The sequence below is a fragment of the Triticum urartu genome, chromosome 6A (genome assembly GCF_056163025.1).
Source record: "Triticum urartu cultivar PI428250 chromosome 6A, HENAU_Tu73, whole genome shotgun sequence".
NCBI lineage: Eukaryota > Viridiplantae > Streptophyta > Magnoliopsida > Poales > Poaceae > Triticum > Triticum urartu.
This window is the reverse complement of record NC_141878.1, coordinates 597205723-597227000: the sequence shown is the minus strand read 5'-3', so window position 1 is coordinate 597227000 and position 21278 is coordinate 597205723. Positions and strand designations below refer to the sequence as shown.

The window sequence follows — 21278 nt, the reverse complement described above, 5'->3', positions numbered from 1 at the left end:
ATCATAGCACAAGAGGTGCAGAACATGCTAGTGGGAGGACGTTCAAGGTCGTAGCTATCAGGCGTGAGCAGAATGTAGTTAGTCATGAGCCGACGAAAATGGGACGCAATTGGCCCTAGAACGGTAGTGTGGTTAAGGTCTGACACTGAGGATATTGTAAAGTTATGCGTTGCGGATCAAACTGGTCTAGTTTAATACTCCCTCCGTCCGAAAATACTTGTCCTAGAAATGCATAAAATGGATGTATCTATAACTAAAATAAGTCTAGACGAAGGGAGTAGTAGTGATACATCAGCAGTCAAGCAGGCTGTCCCACCAAATCCGCCTCTTTGCCTATAAAAGGCAAATCCATTTCTGCACACTGCATGTTATGGTGCGCGCGCGCACACTAACGAACACGGCATCCCCTCAAAAAAAAAGGAAAAAAAAACGAACACGGCATACCAAGAGACATAGAAGCACTTGCAGTTGCAGGTAGTTGGCTCCAGGATCCAAGAGGATAAGTGGACAGTCAAAGCGGATCCTGGTCATTGCTCACGCACTCAACCCGGGCCTGATTCTGTTACACGGAAAAAGCCAAACCTATTTAGCGCTGCAGGCGCCGGTTTCTTCGGTTTTCTACAAACCGGCGCCTGCAGGCGTTTTAGCTGGGCTCGGCCCGCAGTGGTAACCAACCCGCCACAGGACCTTGATGCAATATGTTCCATCACTTTCTTTACTTACCATCTTTTCTTTCCTATTTCTGTTTTTTGTTTTTCGTTTTTTCTGTTTTCAATTTTTTTCCTTCTTCCGTGTTGGATGTTTTTGCTGTTGGATTCAAGGCACTGCCAGGTCCAGTGCCAGATGCTTTCTGGAAATAGGAGAGATGAATACATAAGTAAAAATACCCCGTCCGAGCCAAAGAATGCATGTCTGCACCCCTCGCTAAGCTAGCTAGTAACGTGGTGACTGACCGCTTGGGTCTGAATCTGCACGCTCCGTTATCATTCTTTTGTGTGCAGAGTCGACGAAGATGACAGAGAAGCTCTGCAAGCCGGCGTAAAGAGGAGGAAGAAGAAGGCAGGATCTATCGCCCACTGATCTCCAGGAGAGCACGCCGCCGCAGAGGTTTCCTGGGAGGATTTTAGATGGCGTCAGATGCAACAAGCAACAACTTCTTCTTTCTCATGGGGTCTCTCCACCGTTCCATTGCATAACAAGGAAACCACAAAGTTAATACAAGGTTCAGAAACCACACACTCAAACATAAGGTTAACTAACCAGATCCCAGCAAAACATACTCTACAAAAGCTTTTTTTTTCTTTTCATGTTTCTCTTGCGAAGGTCATCCCTGCGCATGATTTTATTCTGAGCAAAACGCCAAAAAGACATACAAAAATATATGGATCTCGGGAGGGGCCTTAATCTTCCAAACAACAGGTAAATGAACTGGGATGACCCCCTAAAACTGATAATAATCTTATTTATTTTTTTCGAAACGGAGATAATAATCTTATAAGGACAACTACTAGAAGAGAAAGCAGCCACTAGCCACATATTGACAAACAATCCGGTCCTCATCACCAGTAAACACAATGATCCGAGCAATACTTTCAAACTCATGCCACCGTTGCATCAACTCATCGTTACGGCTCCTCCTAACAGCGCACATAACCCATTGGCCATCCCAGATATCAGCCAGTCTTGCCTTGCTCATTAACTATGCAGTACAGAGTCCCAAGATTCAGCAGCTAAAGGAACAGACCGAAACCATCTTCGGCCATCCCGAAATACCAAGGACAGTTCCTTCTGCCAACAGTAGATCAGTTTCAGTCATGTCACATCTACCTAGAGCTCTACAGCATCAAGTCACGGCGATCATTCATCGGCCTCGCCTGAGGAGGCTCAATATCCGCTCAAAGAACATAGGGAACATGTCCATGCTGAACCGTATGTCCTGCACTTTCATCCACTTCAAAGCCATCTCCTCCAGGGTGCCCAGCGAGGAGTATTTGTAGGCCCATTCACCACCATCCGCTTGCTCCAACCATGTAAGGCTGAAATCATAACCTGCAATAAATGACTTGAACATCTCAGTTAAGATTGCATTACCACCTTTATTATACATGATAATATGCTATTTTTATTTTATGCTCAGAGTTCTATTGGTGGCGCAAAATGAAACATCCACTGATGAAAAATCATCATATGCTAGGTACTTGCTTCCCTGTTGACAAATAAAGGCACATGTTTATCGCCAGAATATAAATGTAAAAACATATTTGCCACATGTTGGTGATAGCAATATAAGAGGTAACATGCCACTTCAACATACGACTATCTATCACTGACAGGAACATAGCCTCAATCAACATCAAAATTTCAGAGCCGTAATTACGACATGTGCTGGTAACAACAACTAAAGGTCAAAATAAACTCTGTTCTGAGTCCATTCTCTAACATCAGGTACTCGCCATTGTCTGTCACTGTGACAATATTGTGCGCATGGCCCTGCATCTAATAAAGTCCACACAAGTATAAACTGTTTAAAATGCAAGGCTGGATCAAAGAGGGACTATGATACAAAAGAGGTACACAATTCTCACTACAAGGCAAGCTGTCACTGAATGTGTATTTAGGTACCACATTTTGCAGTTTAAGCTACAGAGGCAGCTACAGAAGAAGTCCACACTTTTCAAGTTACAGAGGCAGCTACTCTAAACACAACTGCTCTCCAGATATCCAGCCTGCCCAGTTACATATAAAATAACATGCATGAATGTAAGTAAAATATCAAGGCCAAAATGTAAAATGCAAACCATAAATAACCCCCGTGTCACATTCTACTAATGTGCTGTAGCAAATTAAACAATGCGAGCACTGGTGTTTGCAGGTACCAGTAGCCTCATGATGGATTGAAAGTGAGAGTCCTTCTGTTTCATCCTTCAGTGAAAACTTCATGCCAACTAAAGATTCAAGCAGCATATGATACACACAAGAACGAGAATTTTCATCTGTCCCACTCCCTGAAAGCAACAGACTTACAAGTCAAACCAATTTACAGGCATGAGAAGAAACGCAAACTGCAATCCACTCGTACATTATCACTAACCTGAGCTGCAAACACCTCTTCTACAGCAGTCCTGCTACAGAACAACACAAGCCATGAAAAAAGGCTTAGCAAACAATATAAAGCTCAAGATAATCATTTATCCTTGCATACTTCTACACTACCAGCAAAGTAGTTTCAACAACTTGCCTCTCTAGCTTCATCCTGAAAGCTACCATGGTGGGCAATGGCTTTCACACTGGACTGTACTGTATTCGTTCTGTTTGACACTGGTGTCCTTGCAGATGAAACAGGAGTTTGCTTCTGTATGACTTCATTTATTGTCTCAGGAGACACTAGAGCTGTATGATCATTTGTGTCACTCTTCTCAGCCAAGAGACGCTTAAGCCTCAAAATTTCAGTTTCAAACTCCTTTGCTGCATAAGAAAAGAAGAACAGAATAAACAAAATTGCAGCTAAATCAACTTGGTTATCACCAAAAAGAATGAAAGATAGAATTTTCCACAACTCGCTGCTGCACCCACACCTCACTTCTAGAACAAGAACCCAGAATTTTCCAATAAATGTGGGGGGGGGGGGGGGGGGATCATGATTGTAATATGCTATAACATGTGCACTTGCTAAAAGTTGTTCAAAATTATGTAAAGTTGTGTATTGTACCCAAAAAAAGACAGAGAGATGAAGGGCCAATATAGCAACTATATATGCGCACGGCATTTTTGTCTTAACTCAAGAGAACAGTTTGCAAATGGTCATGTTTTTGCATGCCTTTCTGCAAATGCACATTTTCTAGCATGTTGCTCATCTATGATATTTGGACTTTTTTTGCTGCACAAAGTGTACTTCTACAATAGGGTGCGGCCACATGTTGACACACTCATATAATCGATTATATGCCGATTATATGTGTGTAGCAATTTGATATAACAATGGCCCAATTAGAATAGATTACTACAATAGTGAGAAGTATCACAATAACTGTTCAGTTTGTTGACTAATATCATGTGATATGCCTTGTTTGTTGCTAGTTTTCCAACTCTCTTTCAGCATAGTATATCATATAAAGGGAAATCAACTCAGGCAATCGGCGCTTTTGGTGTTTACTTTGCAAACTAAACATCAAAGAATTGTGGCAATCAGCAAATTAAGATTAAAAAATACTTAGATATGTGAGTTGCGTGAAATTCAGATCACCACAAAGATAAGTTGATTTGAGGTATAGACATCTGTTAATCAGTAAAGTACTCTCCACCGGACACATTGATGCACTCTATTTCAAGAAGACATGTATTAATCCCCCATAAATGCATGTTTTATGCTGACACACCACCGATCTCCATTCTCTAAAATTCCAAGCATCAACTTGGACCAAATGTTAAAGGGAGTAGAACTCAAAATTTAGACAAGGAAACTCACTGTCAACAACAAGTGTCTGGGCCGCAAGCTGCTGCTCCCTGTCAACTAGAAGTGCCTGGGTGTTCGAAAGCCTGTGCTCCCTGTCAACTAGAACTGTCCGTGTCTCCGCAAGCTGCCGGTCTTTGCCAAGGCTGGCATAAAAGAATCAACAGCAACAACAAGAAAAAGAAGAGGCATCAGTGTCTCAGCCGTCATTCCCCCAAAAATAAAAGTGAGCCCAAATCAGCAAGCACGACAAAAGCATTTGATCTTACAGCTCGTCGCGGAGCTGGTTGTTGTCGTCCCGGAGGTTCTGGAGCTCACTTTCCATCTCCTTCAGGGCTGCATCATCCAAATCACAAAACGTTCAAAGAAAAAACACCCATCTCCGGCCGAGAAGACAGAATTCGCTCAGCTTTACCTTGGCACATCTCCTTGATAGTAGGCTCCTGCACCTGCACCGTCCCATCGTTCGGAAGCTTCCTCTTCTGTGTGCAAAGACGCGGTGGCGCAAAAGGGGAGAAAAATGAGACGAAAAGAGTGAAGAGACGGGCAGGGTACAGCAGTGAGGAAGGGGTTCGGCGGCAGTACCATGAGGCCAGTATTCTTTCGGTTCTCCATCCGCACATGCAAGGGTTCTGCAAGCTTCTAGAACTGATGCCTGCTTGTTTGCTCTGCTGTGGGTGCCGAAGCGTAACACGAATGGTGGAAGCTGAAGATCAATCAATCAGCAAACATGCAAAAGGAGAAGCAATCACTTTAAACGGTACTGATATTTTAGGTCTGACTGTTAAGATCAACAACGCAGCGCAACAGTATCAACTATATTCCCAATCATAAACAAGATCTGGGGCATCCATCATGCCAACAATACCACTAGTTAGTAGTAATGTGTTAAGTGTTAAGCAATCAATTTCGGCCAGTATAACCAAGACAAAGCCCCTGCTCTCTCAAATGCATGTTTACTGCTACTAAGCTTTGGTTCCAGGTCAAGGCTGTGCAGATAAAAAAAGAAGTTGATGTTTTCCCTTTTCATATGTATCACCGTCAGTCGTTGCATCTTTCACTACTGCTAACATGTTTAAACCAAAAACATCTGCGCATCTGAAGAAGATTCAAACTACATACAATTCGTAAACATCTGCCCCTTGCAAGCATTACCACAAACACCTATCGAGCAAAAATCCTTTCACGTGTAGTGGACTTGAGCACGCACGGGAAAACTCATGCGGCGAGTACTCGTCAGGAGATAACCATCATCGTGTTCTCACAATATATGTCAGATCTACGGCAGGTGCTCATCCGATGCAGGAATCAGGGGGGGATTTTGAGCGGACAGAGGATGCAATAGGAAGGAGGGAGGGAGGGAGGAAGGAGGAAGGAGGGGTGGTGGCTACCTGCCTATGGACTGGTCGCTGGCGTAGCTCCGGGCGGCGGCGTTGCTGAGAGGGGGCGGCTGCTCCAGGGACGGGGAGGGAGGCGCTGCTGTGCCGGAGGCGGGGCCCCGGAGGGTTCGGCCGGCTCGGCGAGCCGCGGCGGAGGGCCGGCAGCGGCGGCTTGAACCCTAGGTCTCGCGCTCGTGAAGGGCTCCGGTGGTGGGCTCGGGAAGGAGGCGGCGCTCACCTCTCTCAACTCTCAGTTGGCTCGCCTGAATTCCGAATTGGAAGAGAGGGCGTCGTTCGGTAGGTAGGTTTTTTTTTTTTAGTCTAAACACACTTCACTTTATTGAATAATGTTCATAGGGATACAATTTAAATCTGGGGGGTTTATGAGCCACACATGACGCCCCGGGTCCAGACCAAAAGTATGCTTAGCGAGGCTATGTGCCTCTTGATTTGTTGCCCGTCCTTCATAGATGACGACGCACTGTTGGAAAATCTCCATTGTCTCTCTGATCTCCTTCACGATAGGTACATACATCCCATCAATGCCAAGTTTTATATCCTGCACTACACCCTTACAATCCGATGCAACAATAACATGAGATAATGAAAGATCTTCGGCAAGTGCAAGAGCCTCCCGGCAAGCTAGTGCCTCGAGTGTAGCCGGATCGGTGAGGCCGGCCTATCTGATCGCTGACGAGCCCAAGTAATTGTCATCTCCGTCCCTGCAAACCGCACTAAAGGAGCCCTCTTCATTTGCTCTGTTAACAGCCCCATCGCCCCTGATTTTAGCAAAGTTTTCCGGTGGCCTTATCCACCTAGGCTGCCTCCCTCCGGAACGAGTAACCGGAGTGTGTTTCACCTCAACTGCCTTGCAGACATTGAGTTCACGAATAAACTTCATGATGAATTGATGTGTTGACATCGGGCTCTGAAAGATGTGCTCATGTAATGCTTGGCGTCGGGAGAACCAAATAGCCCACGGAGTAACAAGTACTTGAGTGAACTCCGCCGAGGGAAGCGTGTCCGGTAGAGAGAAGATCCACCGTTTTGCATCTGGTTCGGTTGTTTTAGTTAAAACCTAAAAAATCTCAGGCGCTTGCAAAGCCCAGACCGAGCGAGCAACATGGCAGTGTATGAGAGAGTGTTGCCAGGAATCAGTAGCACCACAAAGCCCGCAACCGTCCATGGTCGCCATGTTTCGGTGATGTAGCACATCCGCCGTCGGGGTCGACTGTTGAGCTAGTCTCTAGAGAAAATTTTTGATCTTTGAAGGCACTTCGACCTTTCGTAGCTTGGACCACGACTTCTGTTCACCTTCAGAGTTGGAGGAATCCGCTCGCCCCTCTAAACAAGCTTCTCGGCTGTGTTTCGTGGTAACAAGCATGCGATATGCCGATCGAACTGAAAAAACTCCGTTCTTCTCATGAGCCCAAGACCAGAAGTCATCAATCTGCTTAGTGCATAGAGGAATTGAGAAGATAGTCGCGGCATCAGTCGGTAAAAAGACTTGCGTAACAATCTGTCGGTCCCAGGAAGCATCCGACAGTATCAATTCACCAACTAGCTGCGATGGGTTAGCAACCATGCTCGTGATCGGTCTCATGTTATAAGGGCGCGGGAGCCAGTTGTGGTGCCATATCTCCGTAGTCTGCCCATCACCGACCCGGCATATGAGGCCTTGTGACATAGTGTCTCTTCCATCAAGAATGGCTCTCCACACTTGAGATGGGGAAGAGCCAAGTTCGGCATGGAGGAATTCTCCCGTGGGGAAATACTTGGCCTTTAGGATCCTTGCATTTAGGGTGTTTGGGTCCGTCAGAATACGCCACGCCTGTCTCGCTAAAAGAGCAAGGTTAAAAAGTTCGATATTGTGAAAACCAAGGCCCCCACACTGCTTAGTCCTTGTCATGGTACTGCAAGAAACCCAATGTGGCTTCCTCTTGCCATCCTTGCTGCCCCACCAAAATTTCCTTATGAGAGAGTTCAAGTGCTCGCAGAGCCCGTGAGGAAGTTTGAAGCATGACATTGAGTATACCGGAACAGCCTGTGCCACTAACTTGATTAGAACTTCTTTCCCTCCCACAGATAGAATTTTTTCAAGCCAACCCTTGACTTTGTTCCACACTCTGTCCTTCAGAAACTTGAAGGCACCATTTTTGTTGTTTCCCACATTCGATGGCATTCCCAAATATCTTTCTGAAAGAGACTCATTAGTTATGTTGAGTGCCTGTTTCACTTCGGCTCTGAGACTGTTTGGACACCCTTTGCTGGAAAAACCGATGATTTTGAGAGGTTGACTCTATGACCCGAGGCATTACAGTAAGAGTCTAACAAGGAGGACAACTCGTTTGCTCCATCAACACTGGCCTTAACAAACAGCAGGCTATCATCTGCAAAAAGCAAGTGGCTTACCGGCGGAGCCGATGGAGCAACTTGAATACCACTGAGGTGTGATGATTCATTTGTAGTTTTTAAGAGGCACGAAAGGCCCTCCGCTGCAAGCAAGAACAGGTATGGAGAAATTGGGTCCCCCTGTCGGATCCCTCTAGACGGCAAAAATTCTTCGAGTTTAGTGCCATTGAATAAAACCGAAAATTTGACGGAACTCACTATTCTCATGATCAGAGCCACCCACGTGGGAGAAAAACCCATCTTTAGCATAATAGCCTCCAAATAGTTCCACTCCACCCTATTATAAGCTTTCATCATGTCCAACTTAACTACACAAAAACGGTTTCTTTGTGCCTTGTTCCTTTTCATGAAGTGCAAGCATTCATATGCCGTGATGATATTGTCTGTAATCAGCCTTCCTGGCACAAAAGCAGATTGCTCCTCAGAGATAATATCAGGCAGGATGATTTTTAGTCTATTGGACAAAACCTTTGAAGCAATCTTGTATAGGATGCTACAGAGACTTATAGGTCGGAATTGCGTGAGCTGGGTTGGATCTTTTACCTTCAGGATTAGAACCAAGATAGTTTCATTGACTACTTCCGGGCTCTCCTCACCACGAAGAATGCGAAGAACCACCTATGTTACCTCAGTGCCACATAAAGCCCAATGCATTTGGAAGAAGTGAGCCGGATATCCGTTGGGTCCAGGTGCCTTCGTAGGATACATTTGGAACAAGGCCGTTTTAACCTCTTCTGTTGTGTACGGTGCGAGTAAATTTTCATTCATCTCACTTGTAACCTTGGTCGGAACAGCAGCCAAAACCTCATCCATGCCCGACGTCCCTTCGGAAGTAAAGAGATTTTTGTAAAAGGAGTTCGCTAGGTTGGCCATCTCTGACACATCTTGCGTCGTCGATCCATCATCCCGTTGGAGGTTTTTAATTTGGTTCTTCCTACGCCGCATGCTAGCTCGCCGTTGGAAGTACTTCGTGTTTTTGTCTCCGTCCGTAAGCCCGGCTCCATGCGTGAGGTGGCCCGGGCACATCCGTCACGTCAGCCTAGCCCACCACCGACTCCGCAAATATCCCCTCCGATGAACCCTAGACCGTAGCTCACTCAATCACTCCACTCTCCCCGTCCACTCCGCTTCCCAATCCGCCGCTTTCTCTCCATATCTGATCCATGACGGATGACCGCAGCAGTTCCGGCTCTGGCGGCGACGAGAGTGATGTTGCTACCTCTTGAGCACTGCGTTGGATTTTCCCGAAGAGGAGAGGATGATGCAGCAAAGTAGCGTAAGTATTTCCCTCAGTTTTTGAGAACCAAGGTATCAATCTAGTAGGAGGCTACGCGCGAGTCTCTCGTACCTACACAAAAACAATAGCTCAACGCAACCAACGCGCTTAGGGGTTGTCAATCCCTTCACGGTCACTTACGAAAGTGAGATCTGATAGAGATGATAAATAATATTTTTTGTATTTTTGGTATAGAGATGCAAAGTAAAAAGTAAAAGCAAAGTAAAAGCAAAGCAATAATAAAGTGATGGAGATTGATATGATGAGAAAGAGACCCGGGGGCCATAGGTTTCACTAGTGACTTCTCTCGAGAAAATAAGTATTCTACGGTGGGTGAACAAATTACTGTTGAGCAATTGACAGAATTGAGCATAGTTATGAGAATATCTAGGTATGATCATGTATATAGGCATCACGTCCGAGACAAGTAGACCGACTCCTATTACTATTACTATTACTCCACTCATCGACCGCTATCCACCATGCATCTAGAGTATTGAGTTAAAAACAGAGTAACGCCTTAAGCAAGATGACATGATGTAGAGGGATAGTTTCATGCAATATGATAAAAACCCCATCTTGTTATCCTCGATGACAACAATATAATACGTGCCTTGCTGCCCCTTCTGTCACTGGGAAAGGACACCGCAAGATCGAACCCAAAGCTAAGCACTTCTCCCATGGCAAGAAAAACCAATCTAGTAGGCCAAACCAAACTGATAATTCGAAGAGACTTGCAAAGATAACCAATCATACATAAAAGAATTCAGAGAAGATTCAAATATTATTCATAGATAGACTTGATCATAAACCCATAATTCATCGGTCTCAACAAACACACCGCAAAAAGAAGATTACATCGAATAGATCTTCACAAGAGAGGGGAGAACATTGTATTGAGATCCAAAAAGAGAGAAGAAGCCATCTAGCTACTAACTATTGACCTGTAGGTCTGAAGTAAACTACTCACACTTTATCGGAGGGGCTTGGATGATGATGTAGAAGCCCTCCACGATCGATGCCCCCTCCGGCGGAGCTCCGAAACAGGCCCCAAGATGGGATCTCGTGGATACAGAAAGTTGCGGCGGTGGAATTAGGTTTTTGGCTCCGTCCCCGATCGTTTGGGGGTACATAGGTATATATAGGAGGAAGAAGTACGTCGGTGGAGCTTCGAGGGGCCCACGAGGTAGGGGGCCGCGCCCTAGGGGGGCGCCCTCCACCCTCGTGGCCGCCTCGTGGCTTTCTTGACGGAGGATCCAAGTCTCCTGGATCTTATCTGATGAGAAAATCACGTTTCCGAAGGTTTCATTCCGTTTGGACTCCGTTTGATATTCTGTCTCTCCGAAACACTGAAATAGACAAAAAACAACAATTTTGGGCCGGGCCTCCAGTTAATAGGTTAGTCCCAAAAATAATATAAAAGTGGAAAATAAAGCCTAATATAGTCCAAAACAGTAGATAATATAGCATGGAGCAATCAAAAATTATAGATACGTTGGAGACGTATCAGATGTCGATGTGGTTGCTCTCTGCACCGCATTGGGCCCCTTGCATCTATACCTGGCCACGGGATACCCGGGGCGGCCCGGGCTTGCCTGCGGCCAGGCACATGTCGGGCGGGGCTGGGTTTGGGTATTTTGCGTTTTAGGGAAGGGGCCCGGCCCGAGGCACGAGGCTCGGCGGTCTCTTTCTCTGATGGGTCGGGCTTGGGCCTGAAAACTAGGCTCGATGGCCGGGTCGGGCCGAGGTTTTCTGTCTCGGACTTGGTTAGGCCCGGCCTAGCCCGACGGATGTCCAGGTATACTTGCATCTAGATCAGCGCGGCGGCAGCTTATGAAGCGACGCTTTTCTGTCTCGAGCTTGGTTAGGCCTGGCCTGGCCCGACGGATGGCCAGGTATACTTGCATCTAGATCAGGGCGGCGGCAACTTGCGAAGCAACGCTTTTCTGTCTCGGGCTTGGTTAGTCCCAGCCTAGCCCGACGGATGGGCAGGTATACTTGCATCTAGATCAGGGCGGCGGCAGCTTGCAAAGCGACGCCCCCCCCTTCGCCTGTCGTCGTAGTGCAGGCGTCGTTGTCGGGCCCTCCCACCCGGCACGCAACACTGGTGGCTTCGTGAATTACTAGCTTGATTGGCTTTGTGAGTTTCTTCCGACTCGTTCTTGTTTCAGAAACTCAGCATTTTTTTGTGAATTACATATGCATGTGTTATGCAGGATCGTTTGCTTTTACCGATGTAGTACATGATTATACAAGTTAATGAAAATGAAGTCTGAAAACCCTGATACTTGTCATGGTGTCATGATATGACCTGATAATGCCGTGGTAAAATTTTGAGATGGTTTGGAAAAGATTGCCATGCACTGTCTTTAGACACTAAACCATCTCAGACGAGGGATCGTGGTTTGAAGAGGGGGTTTGTCAAGTTTGATAGTTGGAACAATTCGTCATATCAACTTGAAATTTTTCTACGCCCTTCATACACGATATAATCCTTCATGTTCAAATTTGGCAGTTTTCAAGCCCCATTTGCTATAATTAAGTCATTTAGTGCATTTATATGGCATTTAACTAAAATAATTCAATTTTGCACTGCCGGCACACGAACTAGTGAAGACAAGTGGCTTGAAAATTCATACCCAAGGTCTTGTGCACATGTACATGCCATATGCAAGGAATAGAGGGAATTGTTCAAATAACATTTTGGCGAACGGTCAACCGCAAACACGGGGTTTATCGTTCCCCTAATTCTAGAAAATGAGAATGAAGTCTGAAAAGCTGATACTAGGCATGATATGACCTCATGATGTCATGGTAAAAAATTGAGATGGTTTAAAAAGATTGACATGTGCTCTCTTTAGAACTGAACCATTTCCGACGGATGATCGTAGTTTGTAGAGGGGGCTGCCATGTTTAGAAGATAATTGGAATATCCTTCGTAATTTCACCTTGAATTTTTACCAGGACAGGATAGTGACGCCTTCTCAATGGCTGGGATTTGTGATAAGGATGGTACTGACGCATACCCGGGCAAGGGGCCGCTTGGTCTCGGGGGGCCTCGAAGCCCGAAGATCTCGCCCGGTGTCACCGCCAGCCGCACGTCTGTCTTGCACTGGTTGATGAGCATGAACTCCCGGGCCGACTCTGCGCGCCTAGGGCTCATACTCAGCTAATTACTTTTCAAGTCGAGCCAAAGAGACGACTCGATCTCAATTGGCTCACGAGCCTCGAGCTTTTCTTGCAGTCCTAGGCGCGCCTCATATCCACTGTCACAGCGATAAAAAGAATGTTTTTTTTCTTCTGTTCTGTTAATATAAACTGCGGCGTCCAGAGCATGTTCTTTGCAGTATAGCACAAGTAATCTGACAAATCGACAACTTCAGACAAACAATTTAGGGCATTGGGCAGTGTATGGTAGGACTTCCCATTGAGTTTCAGTTTGACTTGACCTGGCAGTATTTGAAACGAGGCCTACACTGCATTTGAAACGGAGTGTAAAAAATCTGAGAAGATGGAGGTGGGACAAGCATAGATGGAGACCAACTTGTCTGGTGATGATTCCAAAGCATATCATTCTATGCTAGCAGTCAGAAAACTTGACACATTATTACTCCTAGCAACAGCAGAAAGTGAGAGGAGGTGAAGAAATTTCCTTGTGAAGAGCACCTGAGAAGAAGCAGAGGCAGAAGCAGGGCACTCCCCCTCCTTGGCCCATTGCAGATTCAGGTGCAGCAGCAACAGTGAAAAAGCTCTGGTGTTCCTCTTGCCATGGCATTTCTTCCTCAGATTCTCCAGCCAGGCAGAACCCTCTATTCCTGTGTTCTAAGATAATGTGTCCATTCCTGGGAAGGAACACAAGGCAGAGACATGATTCCCTCCTGCTCCAAGCAACAACACACCTTCAGGACCAACATAAAACATCTCAAGCTAGCCACAGAACCACAATATGCAAATTTCATGCAATACAGGAGACAGACAGTATCAGACATCGTTGGATCATCTTGGCGACATGATAAGCTTGGAGGTCATACAAAGATTGTTATTACACCAAGCGTACCATCAACGGATCGGACCGTAACAGTTGTTACACTAAGGAACTGCTGCTTTGCAGCTGGCTACAACTAGAGCGCGGCTGCACCAAACAAATCGATGCTTAGCCAATGGGTGATTACTATCACACCATTACATCTACAAGCGGGATGCCCTGGGCAGAACAAGAATCTGCTTGCACTGGTGACCGTAGTCTCCGAGGGAGGTGCTTGTACGTCGAGAACTCATCAGTCGTCTCCCAGCTTGACCTTATAATGCTGAGCGAGTTTAGTAATGTCCCCACCGGTCATGAGTTTCTCGAGCATGTCGTACTTGCTATTGCTTGCTTCCAGGGTTTCCTGCTGCTGCGCCGCCAGCTCCTTCTCCTCTTCCAATTGATTCTGAAACAAAAAGGAGAACAAAGTTTAATGAAATTATGGCTTGGATACAAAACAAACGAGGTTTAAAGCAACTGTATCACATTTTAAAGAACAGCATCATCATCAAAATTCTCAAAATATGTCTGACATTTCCTGTTCCCTGAGCAAGTGTTTTTCTCATTTTATTAGACAAGTAAAGGAAAGAAGAAAGATTTGCAGCTTTTCTTAGTAGTGGGCATACAAGTACATAATAAGAAGAGTAAAGAAGTAAAGAAACAACCACTTCACCTTGATAAGTGCCATATTTTCTGCTTCTTGCCTCCTGGCGAGGCCCTTGAGCTTATTCATCCCATCATACCCTGGATCTCCTTGCTTTACCCAGCTGAACTCAATCTTCAAGCCAGGCTTCCTAGGGCGGTCCGGAAACATGTCGGGCTTTGCAAAGACAGCCCTCACAGGCCTGGGCATCCCGCCGAGCATGAAAGGGAAGTTGTTCATCAGGTCCACAGCAGCCTGGGCCTGCGACACGTTGTCCACCTCCACCAACGCAGCGGCGGGGATCTCGTACTGGATCGTGTAGTTCTGGATGAACTCGGTGCTGACGACGTTGGCGCACTGGGCGAGCGACGCCTTGATGACCTGGGCGGTGACCAGGGGGGAGAGGTGATCGATGTATATCGTCCTCTTGACCCTCGCCTCGAAATCAGCGTACTCCTTCGCAGCCTGTTCGTCGTCGTCCTTGTGAGCCTGTTGTTCGTCCTTCATATCCTGCTGGTCCTTCTTATCCTGTTCGTCGGGTGTTGCCATAGGAGCTTCTGCGGGAAATAACAACGCCTAGCAACAGTCACTCGTAATGGTTGTGATTTCCTCGGAATATAATTAAGAATAAGCACTGTGCAAGACACATCTACAGGTTTTACATTTATAAACAAACAGAGCTGCCAAGCATCAAAGGCAAACATGAAAGACAACATCATAAGGGCATCATCTGAACAAGAACAAGCATTGTGCAGCAAAAGCGTCCACAGGTCTCACACTTACAAAACTATCAAACATAAAAGACAACTATCAGCAGTGGAGGGCTGCTCATTTATCTATCTCCTGGGTGTATGGGTAGGGATATGGCTCCCAGAATTTCAAGGCTTCATCCAGAAACAGGGTCCAGCATGCCGGTTCAGTTTAGGATTTCCCTTTTGATGAAACAGGGGCCGGCATGCGGATTCAGTTTAAGGATTTCCCTTTTTGATGAAAGGGCAGTTGCCCCAATCTCCATTAATAGGAACCTACAATTGTACCACCACCTCAAACAGAGCGAGCAGCCACCAGGCCAGCCGCAACTACTCAAGCATCGGGAGGGAAAGTTACAAAGCCATGCAAAAGTTCATCAACATTGCTCGGCACATCACTCAGATCAATCAAACAGGCAAAAATAAAATCTTGCCTTCGCAATCTAGCTAGCAAGCCGTTCCCAGGTCGTCACAGCGGCTGCTGCCAGGGCGGATCTAGACGGCGTGCGCCCAGAAGCCGTGGGGTTCAGCGGGATTTGTATTGAGCCTAACCGCCGGATGAAGATGGAGAAACCTCGTACCTCAGACCCAATGGGCGGACGGGGCGGAGACGGCGGCAGCGCGGCGTCCAGGCGGGGAAGAACTGGGCCGGCGGCGGCGACGCGCGTGGGATGCGGGGCCGGCGCGGGGAGAGGGAGTGAGGGGCGCCGGGCGGGGCGGCGGCGGCGGCGGCGGTAGGGACTGGAGACGAGAGATTGCGGCGGTTCTATCCTTTTCCGGTAAAGGTCCGGACTTTTTGGGCAATTTCCGACCCGCCGACCTTGTTTCTGTTTACTAGGTAGGCTCGCCTGAATTGAAAGTCCGGCTCTTTTTTAGACACAGAGTCCGGCTTTGTCTGTTAATCCATAGGTGTCAATTAATTGGGCAGAAAAGTAGCGGAAAAAGCTCTGCATCCCTGGCTGAATGGTTAAGTGAAACTAAGAGCATCTCACGAACCAGCCTAACATTGGATGGTTAGTGAAACTATGGTATCCTCAACCCACCAGGGTTCAAGTCCTGGTGTTCGCAGCGACGAAGGCATGAGGCGAAGGCAAACGCCTGGCGAATCGCAGCCGAAAGTGCGGCTCGGCCGGCCAAAATCTTGAAGGCAGCTGTCGGTGGCTCGGGCCACGGCCGACGGCGTTCTCGAGCGACCAAGGAGCCGTTCCTCCACCTCCGCCGCCGTCACTGTCGGCCGTGGAGGAAGATGTGCCCACGCCGACGGCCACCGCCTCCAGCATGTTCGATGATACTCCCTCCGTTCCAAATTACTCGTCGTAGAAATGGATATATCTAGAACTAAAATACATCTAGATACATCCATACCTGCGATAAGTAATTCGGAACGGAGGGAGTGTATCGCAGCCACGGCCGGTTTTGCATTTTCGTTTTGGACCATTTATTGGAGTTGCTTTTTTATTTACATCTCCATTCTGGACCATCTGTTGGAGTTGAGCCTTTTTCCAAAATGTAGAAAACACTTTTTGGTGCTTCAAATTTGAACCATCATTGGTTTGGATCACCAAAATATACATCATCTATTGGAAATACTCTAAATCTCATCATAGGGGAACTCCATCTTTATTCAGCTCTGCTCGTAAAAGTAACCGAGATGCGAGGGAAAACTGATAAATATTGGTTAGGAATTGTGAAGCCCCAATTCTTGACAGAAAGGAACGCCGCGTTGGGAGGTATTTCAGAATTTGAACATCTTTTGAATTAAAAATATATACATTAATTAAAATTAAAAAAACATAATAAAAACTAGAGCTAGTGGACGTCCTCGCGATGAAGAACTGAATTGGCCATGGAAACGATCACGGTACTGTCAACGGTTGTGGCGCTGGCGCCAGCGTTGGCACAGCAGGTTACGACCGCTGCTCCGATGACCACTGCTCCTCCGAGAGCTGCGAGATGGTGATGGCTAGAGCTACACTGTGGCCACCACCACCACTGCTACTCCTGCTATTCGCAAATGGCGGAGCCCCAACTACCACCACCACCACCACCGCCCCCGATCCCATCGCCGCCTCTGCCGCACTGAACACCTGGAGAGATGCCGAGAATCGCCGGGATTCGCGTGCGCATCGCCGCATTTTGACCGGAATCCGCTGGATGGTGTCATCGGAGTTTCTTAGCTTCATTGCATACTTATCCTATTTACACAGACAAACATAGCCTTGATTAATCAAGGGCCAGGATCAAATCCTCAAAATGAAGGAGACAGCCAGCCAGGCACTGCACCTGCACCGGCTGACAATTGTAGGTTAGTATCTGGCTCGGTTCTCGAGATGAGTTTGACCAGCAAAATCGCCTGCCCCACCCCAACTCACAAGTCACAACAGCAGCCTGGAGACTCACTCAGCTTTGACCACCACCGGTAATCGCGTGTGTTTGCGAGTCCAGTCCACCGACCACCGTCACCTAATCACCTGTACGTCTCATCGCCGGCCGCGTTACGTCCTGTCCTCCGGGGACATCGCTGACACGCTCACCCAACTACAGCCAGCCCAGCTGAATCACCCAAAAATAAATTCGTACAGCCAGCTGCAGACATTTTATTTATTTCTTTATTAGGGCCTCTTTGATTCGTAAGATTGTCGAAATAAAGGAATAGGATGGCATGTCTCATAGTATCCTACAGGATTTGAAAGAATGTTTGATAGCGCAGGAAAAACAAAGGCATTCTACAAAGAGATTCGAGTGGATGAAAATTTTCCTTTAAAATGCAGTACAAATGGATCCTAGGAAAAATTCCTAAGAATGCCAATCCTACGAATCAAACGAGCATAACATGAAAAATTCCTAAGGGTTCAAACCCTCCAAAAAATCCTATGCGATTCCTTTGAATCAAAGGAGCCCTTACTCTGCTTTGCTTCAGTCGGTCCGTCTCTGAAAAGGATGGCCAAAATATTTGCAAGAAAAAGGAGAGGAGGCGCCTTAATCAACCCGTGATTAGTTGATCACGGGGTTGATTAAGCAAGCATTCACATGCGCCTCCTGACTGCTCCTCTTTATAGATCAGCAGATGATACTAGTAGATGGGAGCTCTCCAACAACCACGAGATATTATATCACAGCCCCAAAAAACAGCTTAATTAATTTCTTCACACAACGAAAAAGCAACAACAATACCATTTCAGAATTTCAGATTCTATGCAACCGTGATTACAAAGGCGTCCCTACTATGTACTACTCCCTCCGTCCCGTAACATAATAACGTTTTTAACACTACACTAGTCTAAAAAACGCTCTTATACCTTTGTACGCTAATATAAGACGTTTTTTGCGGTTCAATTTGAACGGGAAAAGCGTCTTACATTAGTGTACAGAGGGAGCAGCATGTAAATGCTCGACCAACAACTTTCAAGTCTTTGTAACATCAATCACTGCATATATACACAAGAGATACAGCTAATCATGCAGGGAAGGAAGCATGCCATGGAGGGAGGGAGGGAGCCACGGGTATTGATGAACAAACATCAATGGTGGTACGGCCTGTCTGTACCGTATTATCATCTTTCTAGGCTAGCCAGCTAAAAAAATGGGGGGAGGACAAAAAAAGGGTATAGTATATGTATCTGGTGGCCATGGTGCCTGCTGCAGAGATCCACCGGAGCTGACGGCGTCGATCCTCGTCAGTTGTGCAGAGGGTTGGGCCCCTGAGGAACCGCTCTCCTCGAGACGGTGAACTTCCCGGCACCGATGTCGTCGGCGGCGGCAACGTCGTCGCCGCCTGCTTGTTGAGTAGGGGAGATGGTTGGGGGAAGCTCATGCTGGCCTTTGATGAGCTCACCGACCGCTTCTTCTTCCTCCCTCAGCGTTCTCAAGCCATGGCTCGAGCTCGGCAAGCATGACATGGAAACAAGGAGCAGGAGGAGGAGGATGCAGGGGAGCAACAAGTGCTGCTGGGAGGATCTCCTCATGGCATGAGAGAGAGAGGGAGAGATAGAGAGGAGCAGGGGAGGAGGAGGGTATTAATATGGATTTAGCAGCTGGGGGAGAGAGGCCACTAATAAGAGGAGACACAGGTAACAAGAAATGGACACTGAGTGATCCTCCATCCTCCATCCTATATATGGCCTATAGTAGTAGCAGTAGTACTCCAGTGACTCTGACTACATGGTATGGTAATGTGTTTGGTTCACTAAAAGTTTGGCATGTGGGGCCCACTGATTCCCCCCAGCAAAGAAAACCCATGTTTCCTGAATTTCTTGGATATGGAGACCAGAGCCTGGGCATGGGATCCACCTGCCATCCATGGTTAGGAGAAAAGCATGCATGGCTAATCCTACTGACCAGATATGGGATATCTCTTTAGTATCTTCCAAGTGTCCCATCCATGGACTTGGTGATCTAGAAAGGGGAGCAGGTGCTAGCAAGGTTTCCGTGAGGAAAAGCAGTGCACTTTAGGCTACATGCATATATATAGAAAGAAAAGATATGTACATGAAACTCATGGTGCTTAGAAAAATGGCTGGGCTGGGCTGAGCAGGGCCCATTGACAACCTTGGCTGCTTGTGCCAGCAAGTCCTCCATGCCATCATGTTAGCCTGCCCAGCCAAGCAACCAAAGGAAACCAATGACCCTGACCTGTCAACAGGAACCCCATGCCCTTGGTTATAGACACAAGTTAACTGTAGGGTGAGTGGAGATGTCTCCCACCATTAGACTTTCAGAGCATGGCAGTAGCTCAAGGCTCAAGCTTGATTTCTTAATTAGTAGGAGCCCCATGCCTTTGGTCATAGACACAAGTTATCTATCTATCTATCTAATAGGGTGAACTTTTCAAAAAAAAAAATATAATAGGGTGAGAGGAAATGTCCCCTCCCATTAGACTTTCAGTGCATGCATGGTGGTAGCTCAAGCTTAATTAGCAGCAGCAGTAGATTCCCCAGCAGCGTAGACCCCACGCCTGGTGGGAATCCAGACACAAACAGGGTAGGTGCCCAGTAATCTAAATCTAAATAGTGCAAGGCTGGATCGAACAAGACACAAATGTCAATGTAAAAAGCACAGTCTTCCCTCGGATGAATAAATAAATAATGCAAAGCGCAGTCTCCAAGTTTAGGAAGCATCCAGCAGCGTTAATGAAGAGGTAATAAAGGTGGTCATTTTCCTTGCGGAAATCTTCAGTCTACACGCGTCTTCCTTGCCAGCTTAGCACTTTTGGGTAGTCTGACAGATTCTAAGCTCCCAACCAACCACCCTGGCTAAATTACCATCACAAATCTCACTGACAGTAGTGCTACTGCTTGATAGATTTTACTACTACTGTAGATCACAAATCTCACTGACAGTAGTACTACTGCTTGATAGATTTTGCGATGGACATGTTACTAAATTGTTAATTGATGTGTGTCGGCGCCACCGCGCCAGTGAGTGTTAACTGTGTGAGTGCCCTGGTTCATCAATGCTGCCCGCTCACTGCAAGCAGGTCTGGCAGCGATTCAAAATCAAGCAACCAGACCACTGCTGAAGAGCAATGCTTGCTCTCCCACTTAATGCCGCTCTAGCTGGAGAATTGATGGGGCTGTACGAGCAATACACTGACCTGGTACGAATATGCATGCATGCTTACCTGTGGAGAGGGCATCCAGTGGTGCTTGCTGCTCGGTGTTGACAATGAATGAACCCCCATGAGCTGCCTCACACAGATGGCCACAGGGGCAGGCTGACCTGGAATTATGATCAGCAATAGTTGTAAAGCATAAGAAACTACACATTCACCGGGATGATTTTCTCCGCTTCATACGCACGAGTGACATAATATGATCATGCAGTTTGAAAGGGTTCATAGGAGCATGTGATTGTTACCTGCGTGGCATCTGTGTTCTCCTGCAGTGTGGTCAAAAGCAACAGGGATTAGGGATAACAATCATGCTACAGCCTTCAGTAACAGGCCATTCCTTAAATTCATAGCTATATGACTTTCAATGCTTGATTAGCACTGGAGCAGTAGCAGTACTAGCTTACCTTTGTCCCCGGGCCACTCTGCAAGACAAGGGCATGAGTCAAATCATGTTGCTTCTGCCACAAGGCTACTGCCTCACGGTCTCCCCTCGTGGCCGCGTGAATCTTGCATCCACTGTCTGCTTGGGTTTGATTGACAGACTTGCACACCAAGAACCTGCACTTCTGTTCAGTTTAATTTAGATGTATGCAAAACAGAGTGACTCACCGAGACTGCAAAATAAAATACCGCTCACACAGAACAGGGTCAGTAAGACATCCTCCAGAGAAACAAAATTTCAGCCAACCTAACTGGTCAGTAAGATATCCTACTTATAATTATCAAACGTAATA

The 21278-nt window shown here is 46.7% G+C and overlaps 2 protein-coding genes across 9 annotated transcripts; both read right to left on the bottom strand.

The window, feature by feature from the left end:
* Positions 1 to 1420: 1420 nt before the first annotated feature.
* On the bottom strand, positions 1421 to 6142 carry LOC147966985 (uncharacterized). 4 transcript variants are annotated; one of them, XM_087529226.1, is made up of 10 exons: positions 5842 to 6142; positions 5036 to 5156; positions 4866 to 4932; positions 4720 to 4786; positions 4466 to 4596; positions 3239 to 3465; positions 3092 to 3125; positions 2877 to 3005; positions 1875 to 2049; positions 1421 to 1788 (listed from the first exon to the last, which is right to left on the bottom strand). In XM_087529226.1, exons 2-10 carry the CDS (start codon positions 5063 to 5065, stop codon positions 1731 to 1733), a joined length of 918 nt encoding a protein of 305 aa, XP_087385352.1. In that variant the 5' UTR covers positions 5066 to 5156; positions 5842 to 6142; the 3' UTR covers positions 1421 to 1730. The 4 variants fall into 4 exon arrangements, with proteins under 4 accessions (XP_087385352.1, XP_087385349.1, XP_087385350.1 ...); XM_087529223.1 differs by having other exon boundaries at positions 1421 to 2049; positions 5842 to 6137; XM_087529224.1 differs by having other exon boundaries at positions 1421 to 2049; positions 5846 to 6137.
* Positions 6143 to 13445: 7303 nt separating this feature from the next.
* Positions 13446 to 21145, bottom strand: LOC147966984 (ASI1-immunoprecipitated protein 1-like). Of its 5 annotated transcripts, none has more exons than XM_087529222.1 (5): positions 20949 to 21145; positions 20790 to 20810; positions 20550 to 20651; positions 14215 to 14741; positions 13446 to 13947 (listed from the first exon to the last, which is right to left on the bottom strand). In XM_087529222.1, the coding sequence occupies exons 3-5, from the start codon at positions 20611 to 20613 to the stop codon at positions 13795 to 13797; spliced, it is 744 nt and encodes a 247-aa protein (XP_087385348.1). In that variant the 5' UTR covers positions 20614 to 20651; positions 20790 to 20810; positions 20949 to 21145; the 3' UTR covers positions 13446 to 13794. The 5 variants fall into 5 exon arrangements, with proteins under 5 accessions (XP_087385348.1, XP_087385344.1, XP_087385346.1 ...); XM_087529218.1 differs by having other exon boundaries at positions 20554 to 20651; XM_087529220.1 differs by lacking the exons at positions 20550 to 20651; positions 20790 to 20810; positions 20949 to 21145 and adding exons at positions 15515 to 17128; positions 17217 to 18613.
* Between the last annotated feature and the right edge of the window lie 133 nt (positions 21146 to 21278).